The 27,753-nt window shown below is 38.5% G+C and overlaps 1 protein-coding gene across 3 annotated transcripts in view; it reads right to left on the reverse strand.

Moving 5' to 3' along the window:
* Positions 1-2,839: 2,839 nt before the first annotated feature.
* The window catches only part of scube1 (signal peptide, CUB domain, EGF-like 1), a 109,116-nt gene continuing 84,202 nt past the window's right edge, over positions 2,840-27,753 (reverse strand). For 2 of the 3 annotated variants that reach the window (XM_041977654.1, XM_041977651.1), the window contains 15 exons: positions 24,349-24,471; positions 20,221-20,337; positions 19,974-20,096; positions 19,735-19,854; positions 17,942-18,040; positions 13,756-13,872; positions 12,665-12,823; positions 12,335-12,538; positions 12,096-12,257; positions 10,938-11,105; positions 10,350-10,511; positions 9,988-10,185; positions 8,662-8,814; positions 8,253-8,332; positions 2,840-8,129 (listed from right to left, as the gene is read on the reverse strand). In XM_041977654.1, the coding sequence (XP_041833588.1) occupies positions 7,977-8,129; positions 8,253-8,332; positions 8,662-8,814; positions 9,988-10,185; positions 10,350-10,511; positions 10,938-11,105; positions 12,096-12,257; positions 12,335-12,538; positions 12,665-12,823; positions 13,756-13,872; positions 17,942-18,040; positions 19,735-19,854; positions 19,974-20,096; positions 20,221-20,337; positions 24,349-24,471 (2,138 nt within the window). In that variant the 3' untranslated portion in view covers positions 2,840-7,976. The remainder of the gene's footprint in view (positions 8,130-8,252; positions 8,333-8,661; positions 8,815-9,987; positions 10,186-10,349; positions 10,512-10,937; positions 11,106-12,095; positions 12,258-12,334; positions 12,539-12,664; positions 12,824-13,755; positions 13,873-17,941; positions 18,041-19,734; positions 19,855-19,973; positions 20,097-20,220; positions 20,338-24,348; positions 24,472-27,753) is intronic. The other variant, XM_041977652.1, reaches the window with a different exon arrangement.

Here is a 27,753-nt window from a genome sequence, read left to right on the forward strand (position 1 = left end):
CAGCAGCTGTCCACCCCGCCAGGCACCAGCCATCCAGGGCGGCCAGAGTGAAGGGTCCAGGGTCCTAAGAGCACAAAAGTCCCCCCCCTCCCCCAGAAAGGCAGAGGGCCTGACCCACACCCAGTAGGACCAGGCCACCCCAGACAGCCACCCGGCGCGGGCCAGCACCCACCCCAATTTTCCAGGCGCATACCCAGCACCTTCTACCACTCCCCCCTTCTTTCCCTTACCCACACCCACCCCCCAAGATCCCCGGACCCTACCTCCTCCATTCACTCCCACTCTCGCTCCTTCACCCACCCACCCCTTACCCCCATCTATCCACCCCATAACCCCTCACTCACAGCCTCCTCTGCACCGTACCCATGAGCACTCACTTTCAAACACCCACATCACACTTAACCCTCTCACCATGCCCTGCGGAAGACACCCCCGGTGGACCAGAGGGTAGCACGCCCCAAATCTGCTCAAACCAACCAGTCTGCCCATTCTCCTCTGACATCAACAAGGCATTTTGGTCCAGACATTTGTTGCCTAGCTATTTATTAACAAGCAATTTAACAGGTGTACCTAACAAAGTGTGAGTATCTGCTTCTAAATTTCATCAAGTGAGTCCTTTTTTTTCAGAAACAATCATACAACCAAATATGATCTTTGGATTAAATCATGAATTTAACTGAGAGAAGAGGACATGAAGGAAATTAAGCAGAAAAGTTAGTTTCAGACTGTTGTTTGTGTACTTGAGAAGAAAGAATGGCCTTAACAGTAATTTTGTTTTTATGAGCTGCAGCACAAAAGGAATATGGACTAGTTTCCTCCAATCATTGACTAATGGAAAATAAATAGATTTGTTTTTTTTTTTTTATGACATACATAATTGATCCACCACATTAAACTGTAATAACATCAAAGAATAGCATTTTTCTCACCAATCAGTCTGTGCTCTGGCTTTATCACTTCATATCAATTCAACTCGCTGCAGAGCGACTGATGGAGGGAAGCAGACTAGACGGTGATGGGAGAGTAATATCAGCATCTGGCACAGTCACATTTGTCTGCAGATGCTGCTGCTGATTGGATGCCCTGAAAATATCATGCAGGAAATATCTGATGTGCCTGACAAACTTGATTAATGGCCAGCATTCGAGCAGTAATATAAAAAACCATCTGTAAGCTCTGTCTTTAATAGAAGTTGCTAATATACAGTGATTTTATCCTTTTTTCACTGATGTCATAAATAAAGAATTAAATCATCTTAGTAAGAAAAATAACTGAACAGACCAGTTAAAACCAGCAGGTCATCTAATAAAATGGTGACATGATCGCTTCAAATTTAAAAAATTGCTCCTTTAAGAGGAAAATAGCACAGGGATGTTGACATTGCTGTTAGCTGATTTTAGCTTGCAGGGACACAAAATGTGTTGTGTGACATCTATAATCTAGTGAGGGGGGTCATCGAGTGTGGTTGAATGTCTAAATTTAAGCTGTGAGATGCGCTGTCACCCATATTCAGATCCAGAGACGGAGGTGGGAATTTTATTAGCCAATTTAATAAAAAAAAGTCCCCTTAAGCTTGGCAACAAGTAATCATAGACAAAAAATGGTTCAATCTCCTGATATGAAAACATAAAAAATCACCTTTTTGTTCTGTTGGTTTTATTAAATTCTTAACCATTTTCACACCTATTTAATTATTTAATACACATGTGTTGTAGAAGCAAACTGCTGTAATCCTGAAGAAGAAGAAAAGAAAAAAAACAAAACAGATGCTATAACATTATAATGTGAGAAGTGAAACAGTGAAGACAGCTGGCGAGGAAAACAGGTGAGTCCACGTCCACAGGTTAAGTGTTCATGGAAAGAGAAATTCTTTAAGAATGAATGGAGCTTAACTGACCAGAGAAGGTTTTCCTGGTGAACATGAAACCATGACCTTCCATCATAAAGTGGTAGTAGCAGTCACAGGTGGGAGACTCAGGACTGACTGATGACTGGAGATTAATTTCCTCAGATAAGTGAAGAAGCACTGCACTACTTGAATTCAGACCAAGATTTTTAGTCAAAACAGGAAATCCAAACAGAATGTGCACAAAAAAGCACTCTCACAAGCCCAGGCTTATATGGAAGAGGCCGTCCGTGCACTTACAGGTGAGTTTAATTAACGATCAGGTAGCACTGGGAGCTCATGGGAAGGCAGGAGCAGGAGGCAAAACCAAACAAACACACAGAAAAACCCACAGATCCCAACACATTAGTGCCTATGCAACTAGCAACTCTGGACTCTGGAAAGTCTCCATCACTGCTTGTTGGCAACATATGTTCCCATCCAGACATTTTTTCAGGGACAGCAGCATTTTTCAGCAATATAATGTTAAAACCACATACTGCATCATTTACAACAGCAGGGCTTTGTAGAAGAGGAGTCCAGGCTAGAAACAAAACTTTCTCCCCCAAACATCCAGCAGCTGGTCTCCTCAGTTCCCTGATGTGGACAGACTATTGTTAAAAATGGAGGGGATGTTACACAGTGATGTCATCCCCTTTTGTTTGAATTTTACTCAACATACCACTTTCTATGGTGGGGCTGTAAATTCAGTTTAGAGTTTGATAACTTTTTGGGCTCAATGTTTTGTTTCAGATAAAACCAATATTAGTAACATTTAAATTATAAAAGATAAAATAAAAATCCGTTCTTTTAAAATCTGAAGATTTTATATGAAATAACAACAGAGACGACTTGTTGGTTTTCTGCTACTGTTTATTTAATTTGTTCAGGACTGGAGTTTCATGGACCAGACAATGGCATAACACTGTGTTACAGTTTCTGTCTTTGGGTACACCCGACTATCACAAAGTTAAAATTATTCCTCTACAAAATGGACTGAAGTACACACATACATAGTTTTTTTTTTTTTCTCCATTACAGGCATCAAACACAAAAACTCTCACACACACAATCACACTGTCTGCACACATTCACTCCCATCCACACCACATGGACACATCCACTGACCACAGAATACATTCTCAGGGGTTAAAAGGAGTCAATTTTCAATTTTAGAGCAGTTCGTATCATTTTTTTTTCACAACACTCATATTAAACTGTGCCCATTCTCAAATAGGAATCAGGTCATACCACAACATGTCTGTGTGGCAGCTATTTGGCATGATCTGAAACAATAACCAACAACAATATGACCTTATTTATGGAAATGATATTATAATATACTGAAAACAAGCACTGACATTTAGATTGTGTTTAAAAAGTTTAATCTCTCAGAGGGTTAACCAACAACCAATTTCTGTACAGATATGCCTCTTTCTTCTGTTCTGAAATACTTGATACCTTATATTTGGAATTAAAGTAAAAACAAAAGAGCAGTAAGACCCAGCTCTTTGCAATGCAGGACCATCCTTGTAGTTTTCCCTGCTTCAACCCATTAACTTTAAATATTTCACATGACCACAGACTGTTTTCCAAAGCATAAGCTTTTTGATTGATTTCCTACCTTCTAGCCATTGGCTTAATTTCAGTGCACCATGCAAAGCAACTTGCTGAAAAATCCATTACTCTTGTTTTTATATCCCGTGTAATGGTGTTCTTGGAACTCAGAAAACAAACAGTAATTAAATTTAGGAATTCATGGGGAATTTGGGTTGTGTGGTACTTGAAACAGCCCAGTCAGGTACACAACTGTGGAGTTCATACCTCAAGAAGAGTAACATCACAGCTTTAAATGCTATAGATTGTTTCCACATTGTACAGAAGATGGAAAATGGGCTGCATTTAGATGACAGTTTTCACTGTGAATGCTACGTTAACACTTTCTAACAGTGTTTTTTTTATCATAGAAATGAATGCATTGGGGCAGTGTGGGGTTCAATATCTCACCCAATGACGTTTCAAAGTGTGGAAGCCAGGGATGAAAACACTGACATTCTGATTGGCGAACACACCTCTACTACCTGAACCAAAGACACCCCAACAGATTATCACTCATTGTAGGGACCTGAGAGTTAACTGCTAGGTGAAGGGAATGTAAACAATAAGAAAATGTGCCACGCTAAATTATCTGGTGGCTTTTGCTTACTCCACATGATTCTCATCATCAAGGATCTCAAAATTTTGTCCTTGGGGACCAAAACAGGGAAACAAGGAAACATTTAAAACCTGCAGGACATGGAAACTCAATGACCGGAGGTAAAGATGCTCGCTCATCATAAAACAGAACTTAAATAGTTGGATCTGAAGATTTCTGTTACACATTTGTTTAATGAACTTTCACTGAATAAAAAACCCCAACCCTCGAACAGGCCTACAGAATGGGAAGCAGTGAGAATGTTTCATTTGATACTTCCAAAGACAATCATGCTAAGCCAAGATAGATATTGAATTTTGCTGGGAAAATATTTTTCACAATTTTAGTCCAACAAATTTCATGTGCTAAAGCTGGAGCCACTCTGAGTCTTAGTTATTCTGTTTGACTGGTATCCCAAACATTTAGTACTTTGTTACTTTGTTGTTTGTTCTCTTTTGGTTCAAATTCTGTTAATCCCAAGCTCTGCAGGAGGGTTACCTCCAAAATGCTTTGAAAAAGATCTGCATGATATTAGCAAAACTGTGATATAGAATACCATTGCTAAATACTGCAAAAACGACATGACTTGCAATTTTTTAACAAATATACTTAATGTGATAATATTTCAGGTGTTTCAACAAGAGCTGCATTGCATTTATCCCCCTGTTCATGCTAGATTAGTTGTAAAGCATGCTCTAATGCTGAATGCACTGGTGCTTGTCCTAATCCAGGTCAATGTGTTTTTGTAATAATTATATTGTGAATGCTAATATTTTAACAATATTTTTTTTATTATATTGTGCACCCCTTAATTGAAATAAATGGTTAATTCCACTGTTAGTGCAGCCTTTATACTACTCCAACTGGTAATTTGCAGACATAAATCATATCATATCATTTTGAAAACAATCCATTTACAAATGACACACCATACAACTGCAGCACTGATTCTAAGAAAGTTAAATGGATTAAAGTTACTGCAAAAGACAAATTAATTTTTTAAATCTGATAAACAAATGGCTCCTTGGAAGGTAGGAAATTTGAAAAACCTTTGCTTTGAAAAATGTTCAGCAAAAAAATTCTTTTGAAGGCAAAAACATACAAAACATCCAGGGTGGTTATTAAATCTAATATCCTTGAGCCCTGATGAGCCCTTGTTGTCATAACATTTGCTTATCTTCCTTGTGTCCAGCACAGAGACAAGAAGCTCTTTTTCACACCTGACAGATTTGTTTTGAAAGAAGCTTGAACACCAATAAAGGGCCATTACATATGTATTTTGGACTTGGTTGAAACAGGTTGAAACTGCTACAGACACACAAATAGGATATGCCTCTAATGATAACATCCCTGTCGCTACATTCACCTTCTGACCAACACTCCAGCCGCACAGTACACATTTTACATTTCCAGTCACATTGTGCAGATATAGTCTATTTTCAATACATGGTATGGGATTTTATTGGCATATTAGTATCAGCGGGAATGACACAGAAATATTTAGTTAGATTATAAAAGAAAAGCAAAGTCTACACAGTATACTTCCTATTTAATGGGAAAAAAGTGCATCTGGGTGAGTCAAGAAACTTGTATATGCTGTTGTATGTATGTAATGCCATCATACAAGAAGCCAATATGGAGACATTATGCTTCTTCTCTCTGGCAGCTATAAAACATGCTTTAAGGATGGAGCAGGACTGGGCAGTGAAAATGCACACAAAACTGTTGTGGTGGTGGTAAGACAGACTTATCCAAGGGTAACTCTTTTTTTCTCTGTGCGCCTTAATTGAACATGTAGTCTTTGGTTAAGGTTGACGTTACTGTAGCCGAGAGACTTTGGGGTTACTGTGAACTAAAAGAGAGGGATTAATAACAGGAGACACAGCTATCTAGCTCTCTTTTCACCACCACATGTGGCACATTTTAAGAACAACACAAGAAAAGGTAACAAAAACAAAACTTAGATCTTTTTTCCCCAACAGTTCAAAATATAAAATTCAAGTGCAATTAATGTTCCAAATATCAGTTAAATCACATACATTTCTCTCTAAAGTAACAGTTTGTTACTTGCAGGTAGTTTCTCTCATCTTATTATAATATATTTTTTTTTCTATTAAAAAAAATTACAATATAGACTTTGTGATTCAGCCCATGTAATCTTTCCTTGTGCTCCAAATGGACAAAGCACTGACTGAGGTGAAATGGTGTAGATGTACACAATTGAACTTTTCTTTCAATTATTCTTCCATGTTAAAATATGTGTGCACCAACTGTATTTCATCTCTCACTTGTGCACATCAGGCCAGTGAAGAAATACAGTTTATGATAAAAACCGTGTACTCTTTGTGGGCCAATTAGTCTTTTTCACATCTACAGCTGAGTATGCAAATGTTTGTACATTATAGCTATAAAACATCTGTGATATGGGCCTCTGCAAGTTCTGACTTGTTTAGTATAAATATTACACAATAACACAACAAAGAGAGCAAAGCAGAGCAAAATAAAATGAAAAAAAGGCAGAGCAAATGGGAGGTAGAGTGCAGAAATGGGAGAAAAGAACAAAACAAAAACTAAACACAGAGTACACAGCGAGCAGGAACAAGGTTTGACCAATACTGGTTTGCTGTTACTAGCCTCATAACCTGAACTACATTTTTAGATGTAAACATTTTATTTGAATATTGATGAGGTGATTTATGCTGCACTCATTTCTGACTGTTAAATATCAACATGCAGCAACTTAGCTAAGTATTACACAAAAACTGGAAATAGGGGAAACCACTTACATACCAAAGGTAAATAAGAATAAACTGTAAATCTATAATATTTTACCTCATATTTCCTCATACGTATGTGTTCGCATACAAGTTATCCAAAGTCTATTGATTCCTATTGTGCCAAGAAGTTTGATCAGGCAGCTAGCTTAAAAATCAAACTGAATGCAACAGTTTACACAAGTGAAAATGTCACAAATGAATGTAGCTAACCCTAGCATTTGTGAATGGGAACTTGTGTAACATATGTGGTGGATGCATCAAACATCGTTTAACAGCCTTACATAAAAAATTACCACTGGGAAGCCTAACCTCTTTAAACCTTTGTTGTCTGTCACAGTAATGCCATTAAACTAGACAGGCAAACGTCTACCACCTGGGAGATACTGTTAGCAGTTTTCCTTATGCTGCAGTGAAGTTGATTCTAAACATATTTCCTTATATTGAACGCTCAGGCATGGGCAAATCCATATATGTATTTGGTCCATAATCCATATATATGGACCAAACACTCACATAAATGGAATCAAGTTTTTGTTAGCTTACAATAATGCTAGCTTCGCAGTTTCCCTTGTTTCCAAACTTCTAATTGTTATCTAAGACCGAGACAATCACATGGTGGCCATATGTTTTTTCTTTACAGTGGAGTCAGTTAAAAAGCTAATCTTCACAAAACATTTTGCAATAACAATTAGTTATGTGCTTTAAAATCCACAGTGCATCATTTGAAATAGGGTAAGCAGTGATATACTAAAGGGGACAACAATCTTTAAGATAAAGAGAGTGGAAATTTAAATACTAATGGGAATTTCTGCATTAAAATATAGTGATGTTGGCCTTCAAAAACCTATATCGGTCAAACCTTGCATTTGTAAAGCTACAATCACTCAAAGGGTTGTATAGCATGTATCTTGAAGTTGAAGGGGTCAAAGATGTTGAAGGCATCATGTGACGAGCTTGACTGAGGACAAATACAGAACATGAAGATTTTTAGCCACAGAAAGGGTGAGTCACTATATAGGGGGGAGAAACAGATAAGGGCCCTAGGGTTACATTTAGGTTGCTGAATCTGGAATGACGAAGGATGACGAGGGTCTTTAACAGGTCAGTGTAGACAGCCGATCTATTTGTATGGTCGTAGGAACCTGGTTACTTTGGAGCGCAGCAACTTGATGAAGGAGCGAGGAAACATCTCTTTGGACTCCGCTGCTGTGTATTTGAAGTAGTTCTGGGGATGGGCGAGTACGTCAAACAGGGCTTTTATCAGATTCTTGTCCTATGAGGAGGACACAAGGACAAATGATGTCACATCTGTACACCAAATGCAGGAAATAAGCATGTTTACAGCCTTTAAATTTGTTTTTCTGCTTTTTATGAAAACATGTAGTTCATTGAGTACCTTCAGTATCTCCTGGTGGTTTTCAGAGGCGTAAAGCCTACCATCTCGCACTATGTCCTCTATCAGCTGCTGGTAGTCCTCTACAACAAAACAGGGTTTAGTTAAAAAAAAAAAACTTGAGGTCTGTAGTCAGAGATGTGGTCTATGGGGTTTTACAGTTTCTCTGAGCATTGCATGGTTATATCTTAGGATGAACTTGCTGGGACGTCTGCTCCTGGGCAGATTTCCAAATGAATAATCTTTCTCACTCTAGAATGATGAATTGTAAATTGTCTGGAAATGACCTTATAACCCTTCCCAGTTTAGTTGGAGGAAAAGTTCCAAAGTTTGTTCTTTGTATAATCACTTATGTCACACTTATGCTTGGAACTGGAGTCTCTGGAGTGTCTGAGCTGTGAAGCAGACTCACCATCATAGGTGACATAAGGAACTTGGAAGCCTTTGCCACTGTTGCCCTCATTGGATTTGAATTGGATCCAAAGCTTGCGAGAGCGAGAGGTGAAAGCAATGGGTCGCTCATAGGTCTGACATGTCTCGTAGGTTGTGATGGAGGTGGGCAGAGCTGAAGGAACAGTACAAAACTGTTATCTTTTGCATCTTTTTCTTATTTCTGGTATCTGTTTAAAACTCCAGAAACAAGTAAGTTAGACATGTTTCACACAATTTTGCCAAACAAATGGTTTGAAACATATGCTCTGTCGCTAACATTCCCTTCTGCATCCAAACTAGATTACGGCATAGGTCATATGCAGATGTCAGCTGTGGGACCAAGGCTATGATATCCCACTGAAACACACCAGTGGAAACAAACTAATAAATTATAGATACAATGGAACTTGGTACTGTTGCTATTTTTAAATTTGTGGACTTTCTCTTTGCCTTAATTAATCTTGCTTGTTGGGTGTCTTGGAAAAAAGTAAACACTGTCATGGGGCTGCTTTAAACTCTGAGACTACTTTATGAATCTTTAACAAAACAAGTCCAGTAATTAGCAGCTAAATGAAAATAAGCATGTGTTGCAGCTTTCTATGTGATAGGTTATTAAATCAGTGAATATGCTTCAGTTATACTATTAGTAGGGTTAGGAATCAAAAGCCTGTTTCATATAGGAATTGACATGAAAAGGTGCCTCTCTGAGAGTGTAATTTATATCCCTAGATGTCACGACATCCCACACAAGAGACCCATAAATTGAAGACTGTGTTTCTCCAAACTAGAATCCAATGATGTACTGTATATAAAGAATACGTGACCCCTAATAATCATGAAAGCAACTGCATGTGAAAATGGAGATGAAGGAGGTTCAGTAAGTATTGCATGGTAAAAAGAATGTATTTTTGCCAAACCTTGACCTTTTTATAACCATAACCAAATAGTTTGGATTTATAACTTGCACTGTAACTGTACATGAAGAACCATCTCATCTCTCATCCTACTACTTTATGAGAGTTTTGTGGCTTCTTAAAGGAAAAACTTGAAAATGGCATCTGCCTTGATATAAATAAGTGGCATTTCCCATTTCAGTAGGGGCTATACTTTAAAGAATACTGTTATGGGTTGAATTTCAGGGTATGATAAAATGACATGTAGGTGTTTTAATTTGAAAGCTTGTTTGTTTGTGAACATGTTGACATTGCCATTCTTACGTTAGCATTTTAATCAAACTAAATTTGCACTCCATCAGTGTACAATACAAGCCATAGTATCACTTTTTCAAATTCTTGTCTTTGTTTACCGCTCTTTCTCATGACCAGCACATCTCCACATTCGTCTTCGATCGGGAGGAAGATCTCTGGAACCACAATGAGGATTCTCCTCTTGTGTGGTGGGTTTATGGTCCAGACACAGTCTACATTTGAAGGGTAATCTCCAGGGTAGTTAGGAGACTCAATGTAGCCAGTGTACTCTCCCAGTTCACCTCCACACTGCTGGTCTAAAGATTATAAAACAGCAACATAAGTCATTTTTGAATTTTGATAAAGCGTTGCATGACCACTAAGCTTGAGGCATACTCTCTAAGTCATTAGCCATTTTGGATAAGCACTTTGGGTAAATAATTATCAAGGAAATTAAATAGAAAATGAAGAGCCTCATTACTTTTGCAGTGGGAAACATTGGTGGCACCATCAAAGTCAGTTGTGGTGTTCCCTGGGCAGGTGATGCAATAGTTCTGCCCAAACTCAGATTGATAAGTCCCTGCTGGGCAGCGGATACAGCGGTGGGTGGTGGAGTTGTAGTAGTGTCCAGGAGCACAGTGCACTAACAGAAAAAAGGAGATAGTGCATACACAGTAAAACTGAATGAAGGTACAGTAAACTCAGAAACTTCAAGCTAACCAGTTATGATATTATTCATATCTTGTGTACAGAAAGGGCACATTGTCAGGGAATGAGATCAACATATAGGAAGATTTTTCAGCACATATTGGAAGCCTGTCTTAAAGCCTAGTTGTTTACATGTTACTGTTTGCCAGATGAACTACGAAACAAAAAACTTCTAAAATAATTTAATATCTACATGTCTTAACCAGTTACAAATCAACTATAAATTACTAGATGTGACTGCTGAAAAAATGCCACAGGGATGATTTGCTGGTGAACTTTGTAACCTAAAACTGTATAAACAGATATAAATAGAGAAATCTGAAAGGCATACTGTTTAATGCACACAGCCACAAAGCCTAACCTTTAGCCTCACAGTCCCTGAAGGAGACAGATCCATCGTACTTGGTCATGAGGCCTCCTCCACATGGGAAGCACAGAACCCGACCTGGTTCTGGCTGATAGGAACCCATGGGACAGGGTTGGCATGGGCGGAACCCATCAGCAGAAAAGTGACCTGCTGGGCACAGACCTTTGGAACAGAAAATATACCTGTCTTTAATTTCATCTTCTGTCTTAATCTTTATTTTTAACTAACAACAAGGCGATAAAATAAATAGCACTCATAGAGGAAGGACCCTAAAGCAAGCCTTCATTTCTGTCTTTCTTTGTGGTTTTTTTATGTTCTTCCTGTGGCTACTTGAGTTTCTACAGGTGCTTTACTTCCATAGTCAGTTAAGACATGCATTTTAAATTAAATGGTGATTCTAAGACATTGAATGTATGTTCTGTGTTCACACAAGTCTATGTAGTAGATACTTTTGAGAAAAAACAAAACAAAAAAAGGAAACAAAGAAAACAAACATACATGGGATTTTATATACCAAGATAAAATCAGTGAACATTGCATGGATGACTTGTATAAGGTACTATAAATGCAAGTCCTTTAAGTCCTTCTTCCATGGAGGTCCGTGGTTCTTTCAGAAAGACAATGCCAGACCTCCTTCTTGATGAATTTTAACAACATGGCTTTATAGACACTGTGTCTGTGCTTGACTGGCCTGCCTATCTTTCAGATTTAAAATTGCATGGAGCATAATGGAGATGAGAAGCCGACCACTTTAACCACAGACTGTCGAGAAGCTGAAATATTTGATACAGGAAGAATAGAAAAGGAATTCTCTTGCAAAACTGCATAAATTAGTCTTCTCAGTTCCCAAATTATTAAAAACTTAAATAAAAGGAATCGTAATGTGACACAATGATAAGCATGCATTCAGTCCAACTTTTCTAAGTGTTGCTGGTTGTCCGTGGTACTTGTGTCTGTTATAAAGGTTCAAACATATAAACTAATTAAAGTTTTTGTTGCCTTTTATAAACCGTTCTGGAAATTGGGTTTGTATATATATATATCTTTAATTGTTAATGTTCATTACCTTGTATGTTGCTTATGCAAATATCTAAACTTTTATGAGAATACATGATTTAGGAAAATAAAAATAATGATGGGATGGTCAGTTACCTCCACACTGAGACACATTCTTAGCACCAGCGATGCCCTGTCCGTCAGTACTGGGACATGGCTCACAGGACAACTGACCCACTGTGTCTTGGTATGTTCCAGGAGGACACTGGACACACTGTTCCTGCTCCCCACTGTAAAATGTCCCCACACCACAGCTCACTGAGGACAAAACACACAGTTAAATAGTTTCTGATAAGACAGAAACATCAAGATAACTCGTTAAACTTAAGACTTACCACAATTTCCATCTCGCAGGACTTGTCCCGTGCTGCAGGTCTCAGCACCCTCTGGATTTCGGGATGGTTTCTGGGCCACTTCATACTCTGTTCCAGAAAACTGGATGTAGAACTGCTGTTTGTTGATCGACTTCCTGAGTGTTCGCATAGCATTCTGCAGCTTCTGCTTCATCCGCTCCCGCACGCAGTCAAGGTTACAAGAATCTGAGGCAAACATTTTCAGACACTTTACCATTTCCAGAAAAGAGATTTTGGTAATCTCTTGTACATCTGAAGCGTAAGTCTACTATATAATTCCAAGTGGAGTTAAGACAATAAAGACCACCACACCTGAGGCTTCCTCCTCCTTCATCTCCATCTCAAACTCAGCAGTGATGTGGGAAACTTCTTTTGAAGGAGATTTGCGACCTCTGCGGCGTTTCTTTGATGAGTCGCACTTGAGGTTGACAAAAGTTACTTGACAGTTGTCTGTGCATGGGAACTGGCCTCCTTTCAGGTGGGAAAAAAACAGAGGTTGAAGTAAATTTAGGTAAATTATCTATGTAGCACCTTTTAAAACCTTGTTTACAAAGTGCTTAACAAGAAACAAGTAGCACCTACAATGTAAGTTTAACAAAAGGTAAAAAAAAAATAATAACCTCACAAGAAAAATGGAAAAACAATGAAAGACACTAAATAGAATCCTGAACAGGTGAGTCAGTCACACTCTGAAAACAGATAACAGATCTTCAGCTGTGATTCAAAGCATCTAAAAGAGATAATTTCCAAAGGGAATCTGGGATTCAGGAGAACAAGTGCACAGTCCCCTTGTATTCTCAGTTGAGAGTGAGGAACAGCAAGTAGACACATAGTAAAAGGAATTTAAATTTTACTGATCTATTTTGGATCCTGATTACTGATGGCTTTTTTGTTAAGATAGAAAAGTTGGAAATAAAATTTGATACTAGTGTTTTGGTATATTAACTGGGGTGATGTGACAGGAGCCTTTATGAGATGCTTTGCAGAATTTTGTGCAATACCTAAATCTCTAAACAAAAAAAAATCTTTTACAAATCATGAAGAAGACAAAAAGAATGTAATCACTTTCTGATTTGCATTTCTAAAAATAATTACTTTCACAAGTCTTAAAGTGAGTACATGCCAAGCTCAATGAGCTGTTGCACCTAATTGACACAAAACATGGCTCCAACAAGAAAACACTGGAAATAAATTTAAAATTTTCAGAATGAAATTCAACACAGGAAAAAGAAATTTTTCTCACTCAGCTGTGTCTTAAATTTAGAGCAAGTACAAAAAAAAAGGGGAAGGCTAAAAGAGGGAAACATACAGGTAGAGGAAGGATAATGTCAAAGTATCAGGACAGAAATTTAAAATGCACCCACCAAAAGAAATGTAAGTGTGAGTTTGTGATCATTTCTTACCTTGAACATTCTGTTTTGATGAATCTCTGTGTTTCTCCTTGTTGCGGGGCTTCAAGTGACACTTGGCATCTTTGATCTTAAACTTGGCTTTCTGCTTGATGGGTGGCGCTAGCGTATCTTTATTCATTCACATCAGAGAGAAACAAAAGGTTGGTACACATGAGTTACAGCTGGCAAAGATTAGAAAGGCTAGTTAATATTTTTTGTCCTTGATCAGTTATTTTTATATTATTATGAGATTTTGGTCTTGATCTTTCTCTTTCAATCCTAAGTCCTCTGAGATTGCGACTGGTTTCCCAGGTCCTCATCTGCCTCTTAACCTGGTCGCATGGTTCAGCTACTCATGCGACCCGGTTCCTGTTCATGTCTTTTTTTGTGTGTTGCTGATGTTTTCCTTGTTGTGATTATGATTGGTTTTTTTTCCACATGGCGTGTCTATTTGTAGGTACTCCTGATGATTGTCTGCTTTGTTTTTTTGTAGATGTAGCAGCTGGTTGACTGTTTTTTTTCTTCTAAGATTGAACAGATGATGCTGTTACTTGTTATCTGGTGTTTCCTTGTCTCCTTTTTATTCTCTTCACTCTCTTTTTTATCTTCTGTTTACTTTTATTTTGCCCCCACTCCTCGTGTCAGGTTCAGCATTAATATGTAAATTCAGAAACAGAAATTTAAAAACAAAGAATAATACTTCAGTATCAAGAGGAGCCTTTTATCCATAATGCTCCTCTCCTTAAGCATAACAGCAACCAGACCATCATTCTGCTGTTATGATGCTGGAGTTTGAAAAAGCTTAACATTTCAACTTCTATCTCATGACCGGCTGCTGAGTAATTAGTTTGTTTATTATGAAATTAAAATAATTCTTTATGAGCCTCTCAGCAGGGATGTTTTTAACCAGTTGCTGTGGGAACTCTTCCAACCTCTAGTCTATTAAATCACTGCTTTAATAGCTATGCCTACTAACCACTTACCCTGCCCACAAACCCTAACCCTAAGCGTATGAATGTACAGTGTCTCTCAAAAGTAAATACACCCCTCACATTTCAGTAACAACTTTATTACTAATCTCCTCAAAGGACAATCCTATGGAAATTAAACTTGGATATAACTTAGAGTAGTCACTGTATAACTTGTATAGCAGTGTAGATTTACTGTTGTCTGAACATTATTCAGCACACAGCCATTTTTGGATACACAGCTGGCAACACAAGTAAGTACACCCTTGGTAATACCTGTGCATGTGCAGTCACCTGTTTTATTTATCATGTTCATGTTTTTTCCTGCTTGACTGGACCATGCAGACATGTTTGTCATGGATTAAAGCTGGTAAACTAGGTGCCTTGGGTACAGTTCTCTTTTATTGACCACTGGATGTTCAACATGTCACTTCATGTTATGTTAGAACCACAACTCTATTTCTCAAATCCACGTTATGTGGATTTGAGAAATAGAGTTGTGGTTCTGCACAAAGATGGCTTAGTTTATAAAAAGAGTAGTAACATCCTGAAACTGAGCTACAGCCCAGTGGCCAAGGTCATACAGCAGTTTTCCGAGACAGGCTCCATTCAGAACCAGCCTCTTCAGGATCGACTAAAGAAGCCTTGTGCTCTGCATCATATCCAGAAGTTGGTTTAATAAAACAGACACATGAGTGCTGCCAGTTTTAGTTCAGAAGTTGAAGCAGCAGAAAGTGAGTCTGTCAATGATCAGACCATACGCTACATCCTGCATCATGTTGGTCTGCATAGCTTTGTCCCAGAAGAAAGCCTCTTCTAAAGCTGGATCACAAGAAAGCCTGCAAACAGTTTTCTAAAGACCACCAGTCCACGAGCATGACTTGTCCTGCAGTCTGACGAGACTAATTTTTCCTTGTTTGGCTCACATGATGTCCAGCATGTATGGTGGCTCTCTGGTGAGGAGTAGCAAGATTATTGTGTCATGCCTACAGTCAAGCTTGGTAGTGGTAACATCATGGTCTCTGTCCCAACAGAGACAATTAAATACTGGGCTTGTTTAATGCCAACACCAAGGATGCATATTCTGCATCCCCCTCCCTCCTCTAGGGAGAGCTGATCACCATATTCTCCATCTCCAAACTGTGTATAAACCTGTTGTACACAGGCAGGCTGTGGTCCCTTGTACAGTGAGGTGGTGGACAGCTGAGGGCGAGGAGACTCTTAGGGACTGCTTCAACACCACTGTGTGAACGGAGCTCTGCGACCCACATGGGGACATGACTACATAAACTTCTGTTTTGAGAACATTGTTTCCTCCAGGGTGGTGTGGTGCCTCGCTAACAACGAGCCGTGGATTACCCCTGAAGGAAAAGAAGACAGCCTTCAGATCAGGAAACAAGGAGGAGTTGAGGACTGTATAGAAGGAGCTAAGAAGAAAGATCAGAAAGGGGAAGGCCAGTTACAAGAGGAAGATGGAGGAGCACCTGCAGCAGCAGAACATCAGTGGGGTGTGGAGAAGCCTGAAAACTATCTCAAAATTCCCCACTCACTCTGGGTGTTTACCTAAACAATAAACTGGTCTGGACAAACAACACAGACAGACTGTACAGGAAGGGTCAATGCAGGCTCTATCTTCTGATGAGACTGCTGTCTTTTGAAGTGAAGGGGACACTCCTGAAGACCTTTTATGACTCTGAGGTGGCATCAGCAATCCTGTACAGTGTGGTCTGCTGGAGCAGCAGCATCACAGAGAGGGAGAGGAAGGAGCTTGACAAAGTCATCAGGAAGTCCAGCTCTGTCCTCAGCTGTTTTCTGGACTCAGTGCAGCAGGTAGGTGACAAAAGGGTCCTGGCAAAACTAACATCCATGCTGGACCATGAGTCCCCTGCAGGACGCCCTGTCTGCTCTGGAGACCAGCTGCAGTGGCAGACTGATCCACCCTCGCTGTGCGAAGGAGAAATACTACAGGTCTTTCCTCCCAGCTGCTGTCAGACTTTACAAAGAACACACATAAACTGTCTTTACATATTTATATACATGTTTATGTACATATTTATGTACTGTACATACTCACCCTGTCAGACCACATACTGTACATATTATTACTTATTTGTGTGTGTGTCTGTTCTTTCTTTATATCGCCTGAATACTTCTGCTTAGTGCACCTGTACTGTTGCAACAAAGCAATTTCCACATGAGTGACTAATAAAGGTTTTCTTACTATTATTCTAATGGTCTGGGGGCTGCATGAGTGCTCCCAGCATTGAGGAAACTTGTACTGTGATATTCTGAAGCAGAATCTGATTCCCTCCTTTGGAAACTGGGCCGCATGACAGTTTTCCAACATGGCAATGACCCCAAACACACCACCAAGAACTTCCTTCTAATAACAACCTCTGATGAACTCCATGCAAAATATTGACACATTGGGAACAATGTGGACAGTTCACTGTAAGGTGTACTCACTTGTGTTGCCAACTATTTATACAAAATTGGCTGTGTGAGTAATTTTCAGAGATCAGTAAATCTATACCACAAATAGTAGAGATTATTTTAAGTTATATCCAAGTTTTATTTCAATAGAATTGTCCTTTGAGGAGATATAATAAAATTGTTACTTAAATATGAAGGGTGTACTTAATTTTGTGAGATACTGTATATCTGAAACCCCCCTTCATTGGGGCTTTGCAACAGATTGTTTACGTTTTATAGCATTTTGATGCCACTTGGGGGCAGTACCGTAATTATGGGTACCAGTCTGAGCTGCACGCTGTTGTTGGTTGTGTTATTGCTGTGGTTTGTACTTTAGCTTTGCTCAACTGAGAAAAACACCAGAGTCAAAGTGGGCAAAGATTCGCTGATGAAGTGAAACTAAGTGTCAAATAATGAAAACATAGCTAGTCAAGCTTTTCTTGGCTCTTTAACATTTTTGGTGCTTCATCCGCTTTGTGTGTTAAATTGTTGTGTCAAGATCAAGATCATTTTCAGCCAATCAGCATTCAGCCAATTCACAGAGCTCTGAGAACTTTTTACATATTTACAGTCAGGTTATGGAGAAAAAAATACTGTTTGTGGACACTGAGAGTTACACACATGGCTACTGCCATGAACGCATAAACTGCTTTAACCAGCTGAATTGTGTTGGATGTTCCAAATGCTAGTTGCAGGATATATTTTGCACTCATTAACACTGAAGTTCGAGAATGTTTTATTTGCTTAGTTTACTGTACCAGCACAGGTAGGTAAACCAGAGGTGGCATTCCTCTTCTGAGGGGCTTTACCATGCTGAACAGGCACTCCACAACTCAGTGTGTAGCTGTTCTCAGAGTCTGCAAGAAACCAACACACATATGAGAACAAGGTGAGAAAAAAGACATCAGAAATGATTATCACAAGAGTTTAGGGGAAGTATTTAATGTCAAACAGGGTGATAATGCAGGCCACTGCACAGCTGTGGGAGTTGAAAAGAGTTTTAAAGATGTTTAATGGTGTTATCATTCAGAAACAAGCCAAGAGCCAAGAGAAATATCTGCTTCTATGTGACTTAAAACCCTGATTGCAAAATTAAAGAACTATGAATCTTCTCTTTCTCCCTTGATACACATGTACATGCAGAGATGCACTTCAAGTAAGAAAAGAGGGATGAAGTCTTTGGAAATGATAAAAGTGAGACAATTAAATAAGAGCCAAGGTTACATCCAGCCACAGGAATTTACATGGCTCCCACTCCCTAAAATTAAAAAGTACTCCAAAAAGAAAGAAAAACAAATATTTCACTTCATTCTCCAGAGCTATCTATCATTCTCACACAATGACTGCCAAGTCAAACTAAGTGAAGGTCGAACTAAGGAAAAAGCTGCATGATCAAAGAATGTGATCAATCTACAGATGCCTGGTAAGTACTATCACAGGAGATGCTGGGGTGCTAGCCAAAAGGCTGGAACGGGTGAAGCCAAGAAAACCTTGGAGGGTGAAAAACACATCAGTCTGTGCAGAAAGCCCCCTGAGGACTCCATAAATATGGCGATAAATAGTACAAACAGCTTCATTAAGAATCTGTGGAAGTGAGATGTATAAGGAAGGTGCAGTGGTTAGCGTTGACCACCAGAGGGCAGCCACTTGCATAGCCACATACATCACCATGTATTGTAGAGAAATTTACTTAAATGCTTATTTTGCTGAAGGTCCAACATATGAATATTTTTATTCATTTTTTTCAATATAAAATAAACCAAGAGCTCATGTGCTACAATAATCAAAACATGAAATATATGAAGAAAATAGCTGAGAACGAGTAAGAAAAAGAATGCAATGCATCTCTGATTATAACCTGGATATTTGTTACCTGCAGGCTGGTCAAAACACATAAATTGCACCTCAGCCTCTCAGAACTACTATATGCACTTGGTATTTATCTATTTATCTATCTATTTATTTATTTATTATCTACAGAAGGACTGAGAGTCAATTTTATGTGTGCACCTGATTCTATAAGTCATTTAAATAGCCAATTAGGAAAAATAAGCCAACCATCAAACAACTGAAAAAATAAATCCCTTCTTTTATCTACAGAAAAATAATAAAGATTCAGCTGTGACATTTAAAGTCCATGCACTTCGATTCAGTCAGTGAAATGTTTAGAAAACTGAAAACTCCATTAATGCCCCTATCTGTTCTCCGCATACATGAAAAGTCCTGTTACAGAGCTAATGTATAGTAATAAAGGAAATATGTTTATGAAAAATATGAAAAATGTTTAAGAAAACAATATCTAAAAACCAAAATCTATAATATGTGGATAAATTCATACATATCTTTACAAATTTATACACCAAACTAAAATAAAAAAATCAATCATTCTAAGGTAAAAAAGGCCAACATTCATGCAAATCATAATATTTTAGTACATCAGCTTATTGTATGTTGTCAGGTACAGGATAGGAGTAGTGATGGTTAGGTTTAAAGGAAGTCAGTAAGTTAGTATCATGACAAGTGATGGAAACATGGCTGTGTTTGTGTGTACCTGCTAGAAAGAGAGCGTTGGAGGGACACGACAGTGAGCAGACCTCCACCCCTCCGCTCTTGGTGCAGGTCAGTTGGGCTCGGGGTGCTGGCTTTCCATTGGGAAGACACTTGTCTGCCTCTGAGGAGCACACACATATATTACACCTTTGTTAATGCTTGCTTCAAGGAGTCCCCCACTCTAAACAATGTCAAGGCCAAATACCAACAAACCTGCAGACAAACATAGCCGGTGCTTACCAATGCAATCTTTCTTATTCCAGTGGAGCTTCTGTCCTGGTGGACACACACACTCGTAGCTCCCCAGCGTGTTTATGCAGCCGTGCTCACAGCTCCCATTGTTGATGCTGCACTCATCAATATCTAACAACACAGAAACCATATGCACAACATTTGAGCATCTTCTGTTTTGGGGAAGTAACAAAATGATACTGCCTACCACAGCAAATTCCAAGCTGGTGAGCTGTATGTAAATCTAAACACTCACCGCCACAGTGAGTGAGACCATAGAGGATGTATCCTTTGTTACAGAGGCACTCATAGCTGCCTGAGTAGTTGATGCAGGTGTGGTCACAGGCTCTCTCAAAGGAGCACTCATTAATATCTGAGGGAGACCAAAGAGATACAGAACAGGTGAGGAACACTGATAACATGAGATGGAGACTGTAAAAGGTGAAATCACCACTTCTGAAGAAAAGTGAGTTAGAAATGCCTTTCAACGGTAACTCCCCCTTATCTTCACTTTGTTTAACTGTTGGGGGCAGCAAGAAAACATATTTTACAAAGTCTTCATTACTCATATTATTACTGTGAAAGCTTTGTAAGGAAATGCACGATAACTCTGGTAAAACATCATCCATCATCCGGTTTAAAAATTGTAATAAACATGTTTAAGAAAATCTCAGAATATCCCTTCGTTTGACTTCCTTCTTTTATGACTTGCTCTGACAGAAATAGGAAAAAAGGATCACGCTTGTGTTGTATTAATATACTTTATAATTGTGAAGTAACTTCCTTTGACAGGAGTTTGATTTTTTTTTTTTTTTTTTAGTTATTATTTAGTTTTACTGAGTTCCTAACTTTGTTGACACATTTTATGGAATTAAATAGAAATTAAAACAGAATGCAGTTACTGAAGAGCAACTAAAAAGACATAAGAAAGCGCATGTTGCAACTATTTAGATAAAAAAATGAAGTAACAAGACTCCTTAGAGAGGCAGAGTCTCTCAAAGTAAACATGGACAGAGGTTCAGCAGCCTGAAAAAGAAATGTATCTTCAAACTGTAGAGCAATAAAAAAAAAAAAAAAAAGAATTTCCCTCAAAATAAAATTGCAAAACACTTTGAATATTCCACCATCAACTGCAAAATATCGTTTAAGGATTCAGAGAATCTGGTGGCCAAAATATCATCCACATTGACTCACCAACCTCCAGGTCAAATTTGCATACTGATGTTAAACATAATAATGTGTAAAAAACTTGAGAAATATTTAAAATGATATTTTAACCACACAACACAGACCATGTACTGAAGTTGTAAAACATTAATAGAGCTAAGGAATAGTTTAACTGGTGGCTCTGCCAGGTCTCATGGATGTAAACATTAGTTTTATAGGTGGCTTAAAGATGATGGAGGTTTTATGGCTCATTCATTGACACACACACACACACACACACACACACACACACACACACACACACACACATAGATACAGGCTTTTCCTGGGGAGCTAAAGAAACCAGCTCTTTAATCACAGAGAATATTGTAGCCAGCAAATGTTCCTAGTTAAAAAAACTAAAACAACATTAAGAGAAAAATATCCCTGTATTTAGTCAAAAACAGGATAAAAAATCAGGATTTATGTCATTTTCATTATCTAAGTATGTGTGTGTATGCCTTCCTATGTGTGTGTGTTTATGTATACTAGCCTGGAACCAAATATTATTAATCTAGTAGGAATGGAGGGCAGCTTTTCAGGCTCACCTGGTTTATTTCAGGCTGTTCCACAGGGCTTTACAGGGGCTAAAAATACAGCATGTTATAATGGAGTTTGTAATGCAGAGGAAGTTGTTAAGGCCTGAATGTTGGCTAGGTAAATAGTCCAGGCAAATGTCCATGTGAGGACTTCGGAAAACCTTGCCTGTGTGGTTGGAGCTAGCCCTCAAGCAAAGTTTACATAAACTCAGGGGAGCATGCACAAACACACAAACACATATAAACACATATATGAGTGTATATATCATATTACATATATATACATATATATATATATATATATATATTGAAGACACTGACATTATATTTCATGCTGAAGGCAACTACTGACAGCCCTGACATGAGAGTAAAGGAGTTTTTGTAATATTGATGCAAAATGACACTGATGCTGTGATGTGGCTGATAACACTCAACACCACATACTTATAATTCCAAATGAGGCTCAGTTAATCTAACATGTGCAGAATACAGACATGCACACATTGTTTTCCTACTGGTGGTTTTGGACTGAGGACAGAGGACCTCGGGGTTTCGTTGTTGATAAAAATAATTTTGTTTGTCTGATCTTCTGTCTCACCTGCTGTGACTTGTAATCAGGAATCTGCCTTTGGTCATACAAACATTTTACACTACACACCTAGCCAAAAAAGTCACAACACTTACTTTGTTGTAAAAACATTTCTTTTTGACAAAGCAAAATGTGACTTTCTACTTGTTATTTATTTATTTATTTAAACTCTAAATGATGCACATTTAAAGTTTCACATTACACATGAAACCATGAAATCTATAAATAATTCAACTGTTTTTACTTAATTTTACTGTTAAAACAAAACGCGTGTGGTTTGGTATAAAAACAATTTCCAGGAGAGGCTGAGGGGTTAACTGCTGTGGAAAAGACTTGTCAGACTAAAATAAATTTGCCAATAATGCAGGGTTTTTATCATTTTTCACGCCTGATATCATTAAAATCTCAGCTGAGCAATTGATCATTTAATTTATTTCTTCTTCTTCTTCTTCTTCTTCTTATTATTATTATTATTATTATTATTATTATTATTATTATTATTTGTATTATTATTATTATTAGATCCACCGTGCTTGTACCAGGATGGACCCGTAATTCTTGTTGTCATAGATTCAACAGGGTGTTAGAAACTCTCTTTAGATGTTTTGCTCCATATTGACATGATAGCATCACACAGTTGCTGCACATCCACGATAAGAATCTCCCGTCACCACATCCCAAAGCTGCTCTACTGGATTCAGATCTGGCAACTGTGGAGGCCGTTTGAGTCAAGTGAACTCATGGTCATGTTCAAGCAAGCAGCTGGAGGTGATTCGGGCTTTGTGTCATGGTGCATTATCCTGCTGGAAGTAGCCATCAGAAGATGCTACACTGTGATCATAAAGGGATGGACATGATCAAGTACAACACTCAGGCTGTGGCATTTAAACTATGTTCAACTGGGACTAAGGGACCCAAAGTGTGCCAAGAAAATATCACCACACCCATGGGTGTCACACCCGTGGGAGATATGGGTGTTTTGACACGCAGACTTTTCGTGATGAGAGGGTTCAACACCCACACTTCTTGTGTCATCTCTTTTTTTTTTTTTAACGTTGCGCAGTTTTGTGCAGTCACTCTGTGTCTCTGTGCTGTGTGTCTGCCTCCTCTCTTCCTCCTTCTCTTGTTGCTCCGTGAATCATGACATGACTTTCGGTGATCAGCTGATTACCTTTTCTGTTGCAGGTACCGTCTTTCTTGTTTGTTTATCTTTCATCTTGTGTTGAGGAGGAGGAAACCAGCAGGAATGGTAGCCCTTTTTAATTAGATAGCCTGTTTGCATTTATTTTATATTATTTACATTATTAGTGGAGGTTTGCAAGGGCCCCAGCTGTAAAATCTGCTGGTTATAATACAGCCAGATGAATCAAGTTCAGATAAAAAACCTTTCTGATTCTGATTCTGATTCTGATATCTAGTGAGAGTGAAACAGGAAGATTAAGTGCCTTCTCTAACTAGGTGGTTAACAAGTAATAGGATTTATATGCAGGGGCGGTTCTAGAAAGGTTTTCATGAGGGGGCCAGACACGGGCACTGACCAGGAAAAGGGTGGCACAAATGAGAATTTTTCTTTTAAAAAAGGTCTAGATTTTAGTAAACAATTAGCTGATTATTAAAACTTAAATGGTCATCAGATGTTAACAAACAGCCATATCAAAGTGCATTACATGCTGCATTCACTGACACTACAGACATCTTAAGTTTACCTATAGGAAGGTTAGTTTACACTCAAACTTTGTAAGCAATTCATTATCCTCAGCCATGACTTTCTATGCAGATAAACAGCCCTCTGATGGTAAAAAAAGGGGATTTTGTTAATTTATTATCCCCAAGCCCCATTGCCCCATTGTTCAGCAGTGTGTTAATGAAAACATTGGACTACACTGGCTTATTAGCTTTTTGTAGTTAAACAGGTATACCTGTTCAAGTGCCTGGTGAGTGTATATTTTTTCTTATACCCTTTAATATAATCCTTAAAGCTGACTAAAGAGAATCTGATAGAACAGCTGGTGACAGTTAAGTGTGTGATTGACAGCTGTCAGTCACTGACCTTCGCATGTCCGCTCATCAGTGAGAAGTTTGAAGCCTTTTTGGCAGCTGCACTCGAAGGAGCCCACTGTGTTTCTGCAAAAATGATCACAACCTCCGTTGTTCTCCTGGCATTCATCGATATCTGGATAGAGAAAATCAAAGAAGGAAAATGGAAGAGCATGAAATAAATTATGAAAAAACTTTGTGTCATAACTTTGGTTTTTAGTACGTTTGCTTGAGTCCACCTGATTCGCATAAACAGACATAAATGTACATATCAGGCAAACAGTCAATTAAACAAATAAGTAACCACCATGACTCAAACCTCCAGTTTAAGCCAGTTCACAACACAGATTTACACAGGAGAATAGGTAACCAATAACTTCAGGTTCAGCTTTTCTCTTGCTAGTTTTGGATGGTTTTTATAAAAATCCACTGTGACACACTAATTCTGGAACACAGAAAGAGGAAAAAAATTATCACTGAAAAGTCTAATAATGCTCTTTCACTCTGTATTTAAAGGTCTGATGATGACCGGTAAAACGAATGACTACTGCCTGGTGTGAAGCCATAATGTGCGTTGGGAGAGAACATCTGATGAATCCCTGCAAAATTAAATTTGGACACCTGAACTCGAGCCCAGGCGTGCTGCAGCGATTAAGAAGCACACATTTTGAAACATTAATAAGTGGAATGCAATCGCCCCAGAGGCACCATGTTCACTGCCAACCACAAACCTCGTGGTGGATTTGGTTGCAGCCCCAACCCTCCAGCCTTATTTCCTTGTCTCGTTTAGCTTAGCATGTCCTCAGATGAATCTAAAACTACACTGGTTTGTAGCTTGAATATGTTCTGCTACTTCTTATCTCGCACTTCAGATCATGAAAACTATGTACATGAGACAAAAAAAGAAAAGAAAAAACAGTTTAGGGAAAAGTAAAAGAGGTCAGGTTAGAAGGATTAACAGGGTGGTGGAAGACCAGGTAGGAAGAAAAAGAGAAGAGGGGGAAGAGAAGGGACAATAGTCTGGTATTACACAGCCTAAGCCCTTTTTGATTGGTGCTCTAAGTGATGGAAACTGTGAGGGATTAACGCATACATCCTTTAAGCTGAGGAATAAGTCGAGCAAGACACCACAGAAAAAAACTGAAGAGTGTGACAATGGAGGAGGGCGCTTAAGAAAGGACAAAGGAACGAGGAACTGTAAAGAAAATGGAAGAAATTAACAAAAGGAAAAACACTAAATAGGGAGAAAGTTGTCTGGAAAGAAGGGAGACAGGAAAATAAAATAAAGGGTAAAGAAAAACAGTTCTGAGAGGAGGATAGTGAGGGATTGAACAGGCTGAAAAACAGCAGATGAAAATAAGCAGAGGGATAAGTGGAGGTACTAAAATTAAACTGTGGAGTCCATGAAAATGTATGCTTTCTTGTTTTAACATTTAAACCCCAACCATGAGTTTTTATCATTACAATGGGTGAGTTTGGGTAAAGTAGAATAGTATGTAACCCTGGAAGTACAGTGGAAGTTGTGCTGCAATCCTGCATGAAAAGTGCTATATAAATAAAGTTTGATTTGATTTGATTTAGAAAATCGAAGGCACCAGGCAGATGATGCAGAAATGGATTTAAATGAGGATTTGACTCTTTGTATTGGCCCTGTGATGGACTGGTGACCTGTCCAGGGTGTATGAATAGATGGAATTGGCTGTCATAATGTGTTGCACAAATCAAAACTTCTACTGGTATTACAAAATTTATTTATTTTCTTTTTAGATTTGAGTTGTTTTAGACATTATGGTGGCGCCATTTGGAACACCTTTTAGCTACATATAGTATGTATTGCTATTCAGCAAAATGCTCCTGCTGTGTGGATGCTTGTAACATATTTTATAAGCTGATTTATTTTTCTTAATGTAAATCATCATTACTAGTTGAATGTGACTGAACTGCAACACCAAGAAAGATCCCTAAATGCCCCAAAAGTGTCTTCCACAAAGACATTCACCATAAAACAAGGTACCACAAAAAATATAGTAAAATCCTGTCATATGAATTTTAAGCCATGTTGGTTTTACAGAACATATAGGAACACAGACAAGATCATCTCACATTTCCTGGAGCAAAAAAAAAAAAGAAAGAAAAAAAAAAGATTTTGGCTTTCAAATCATTTTCAATGGGAGAAATCAATAATTTTTCAGGCACGACATGTGTCAATAAGAACTTAGCAGTGCTTGTATTATTACTATTTGGGTTTAATGAAGAGTCACTATAGGTTATAGAAGATATTAACCTTCCCTCACTTCAAAAGCTCAGTTTTTGGAGGATGATTTGATATGTGGTGATGCCACAGCCACGAGGCCCATCTATCAATGATGTACTCAGGAAAGGAAGTGTCAGCCTGCCATGAACAATGCACATATCATAAAAGCAACCAACAATGTGAAGCTTAATCAGTTCAAAAGCAGCAGAGGTGAATAGGAGATGGCAGGAGCAAAGAGCTGTCAGTCAACACACACTTTCAAATAGCTCCCAGGGTATGATAGGGGGCTTTATAACTCGGCCACTATGTTTTCTTTCAGAGTATACTTAGTCCTCTCTGCCCTGCTAATCTCACCCGATATCCTCTGGGAGATACTTCTGAATGAACCATTAATCTAAATATAGAGCTGAGGCACGAATCCACCACCAGCTGGCTGTGTGCTGTGGTAAAAATGTAGTATACTTTGAGTCCCGCTGTGCTCTATCAGTGGCCTTAAAAGGGATTGCCCCTATGGCTAGCTCAACTAAAACAGATTCCTCTGTGACTGATGGAAAAATAATAAGGTTCAGAGACTTTTGTTTTTTAATGGAGAAGGATACAAGTAAGTACACTTCTTATCTATGAAGTGTTATGTCATACCAGGAAAGATGCCTTTAGACTAAGAATTATCTACTCTGGAAAGAATTTAACTTATCATTTACTTGTCCTTGTCCTGGTTTCTTTTATGAATTTATATATATATATATATACAAACCGAGAAACACAGAAACCCTTCTTAAACATTCCCTCTTTTCCGATCCCTCCTGCCTCAGTGCCTATGCGAAAACAATGGTTACAACCCTGACTACCCGGCACAGACAGACATGGCTTCTTAATTATCTTGGCAACTACTAACACTGGCAGAACCACCACATCTACCCATACTTAATGGCCGCTTTGGGGATGTCTTTGCCATATAACAGGGTATAATTACCTTTAATGAAGCTTAAATATTCTTTGAGCTTAAGTAAATACATCAAGCCTCCACACATCTTGAAATGATAAAGTTCGGAGAGAAGAGAGACAGGACAGATAAAGGCAAGACAGGGGGAGGTGGGTGAAAGGAAAGGGTAGTCTGATGTGTGCAACCTCAGAGTGTTCTTCCTGTTCCCTTTACTGAAAACT

Source organism: Melanotaenia boesemani, chromosome 23, assembly GCF_017639745.1.
Source record: "Melanotaenia boesemani isolate fMelBoe1 chromosome 23, fMelBoe1.pri, whole genome shotgun sequence".
In the NCBI taxonomy this organism is placed as follows: Eukaryota; Metazoa; Chordata; class Actinopteri; order Atheriniformes; family Melanotaeniidae; genus Melanotaenia; species Melanotaenia boesemani.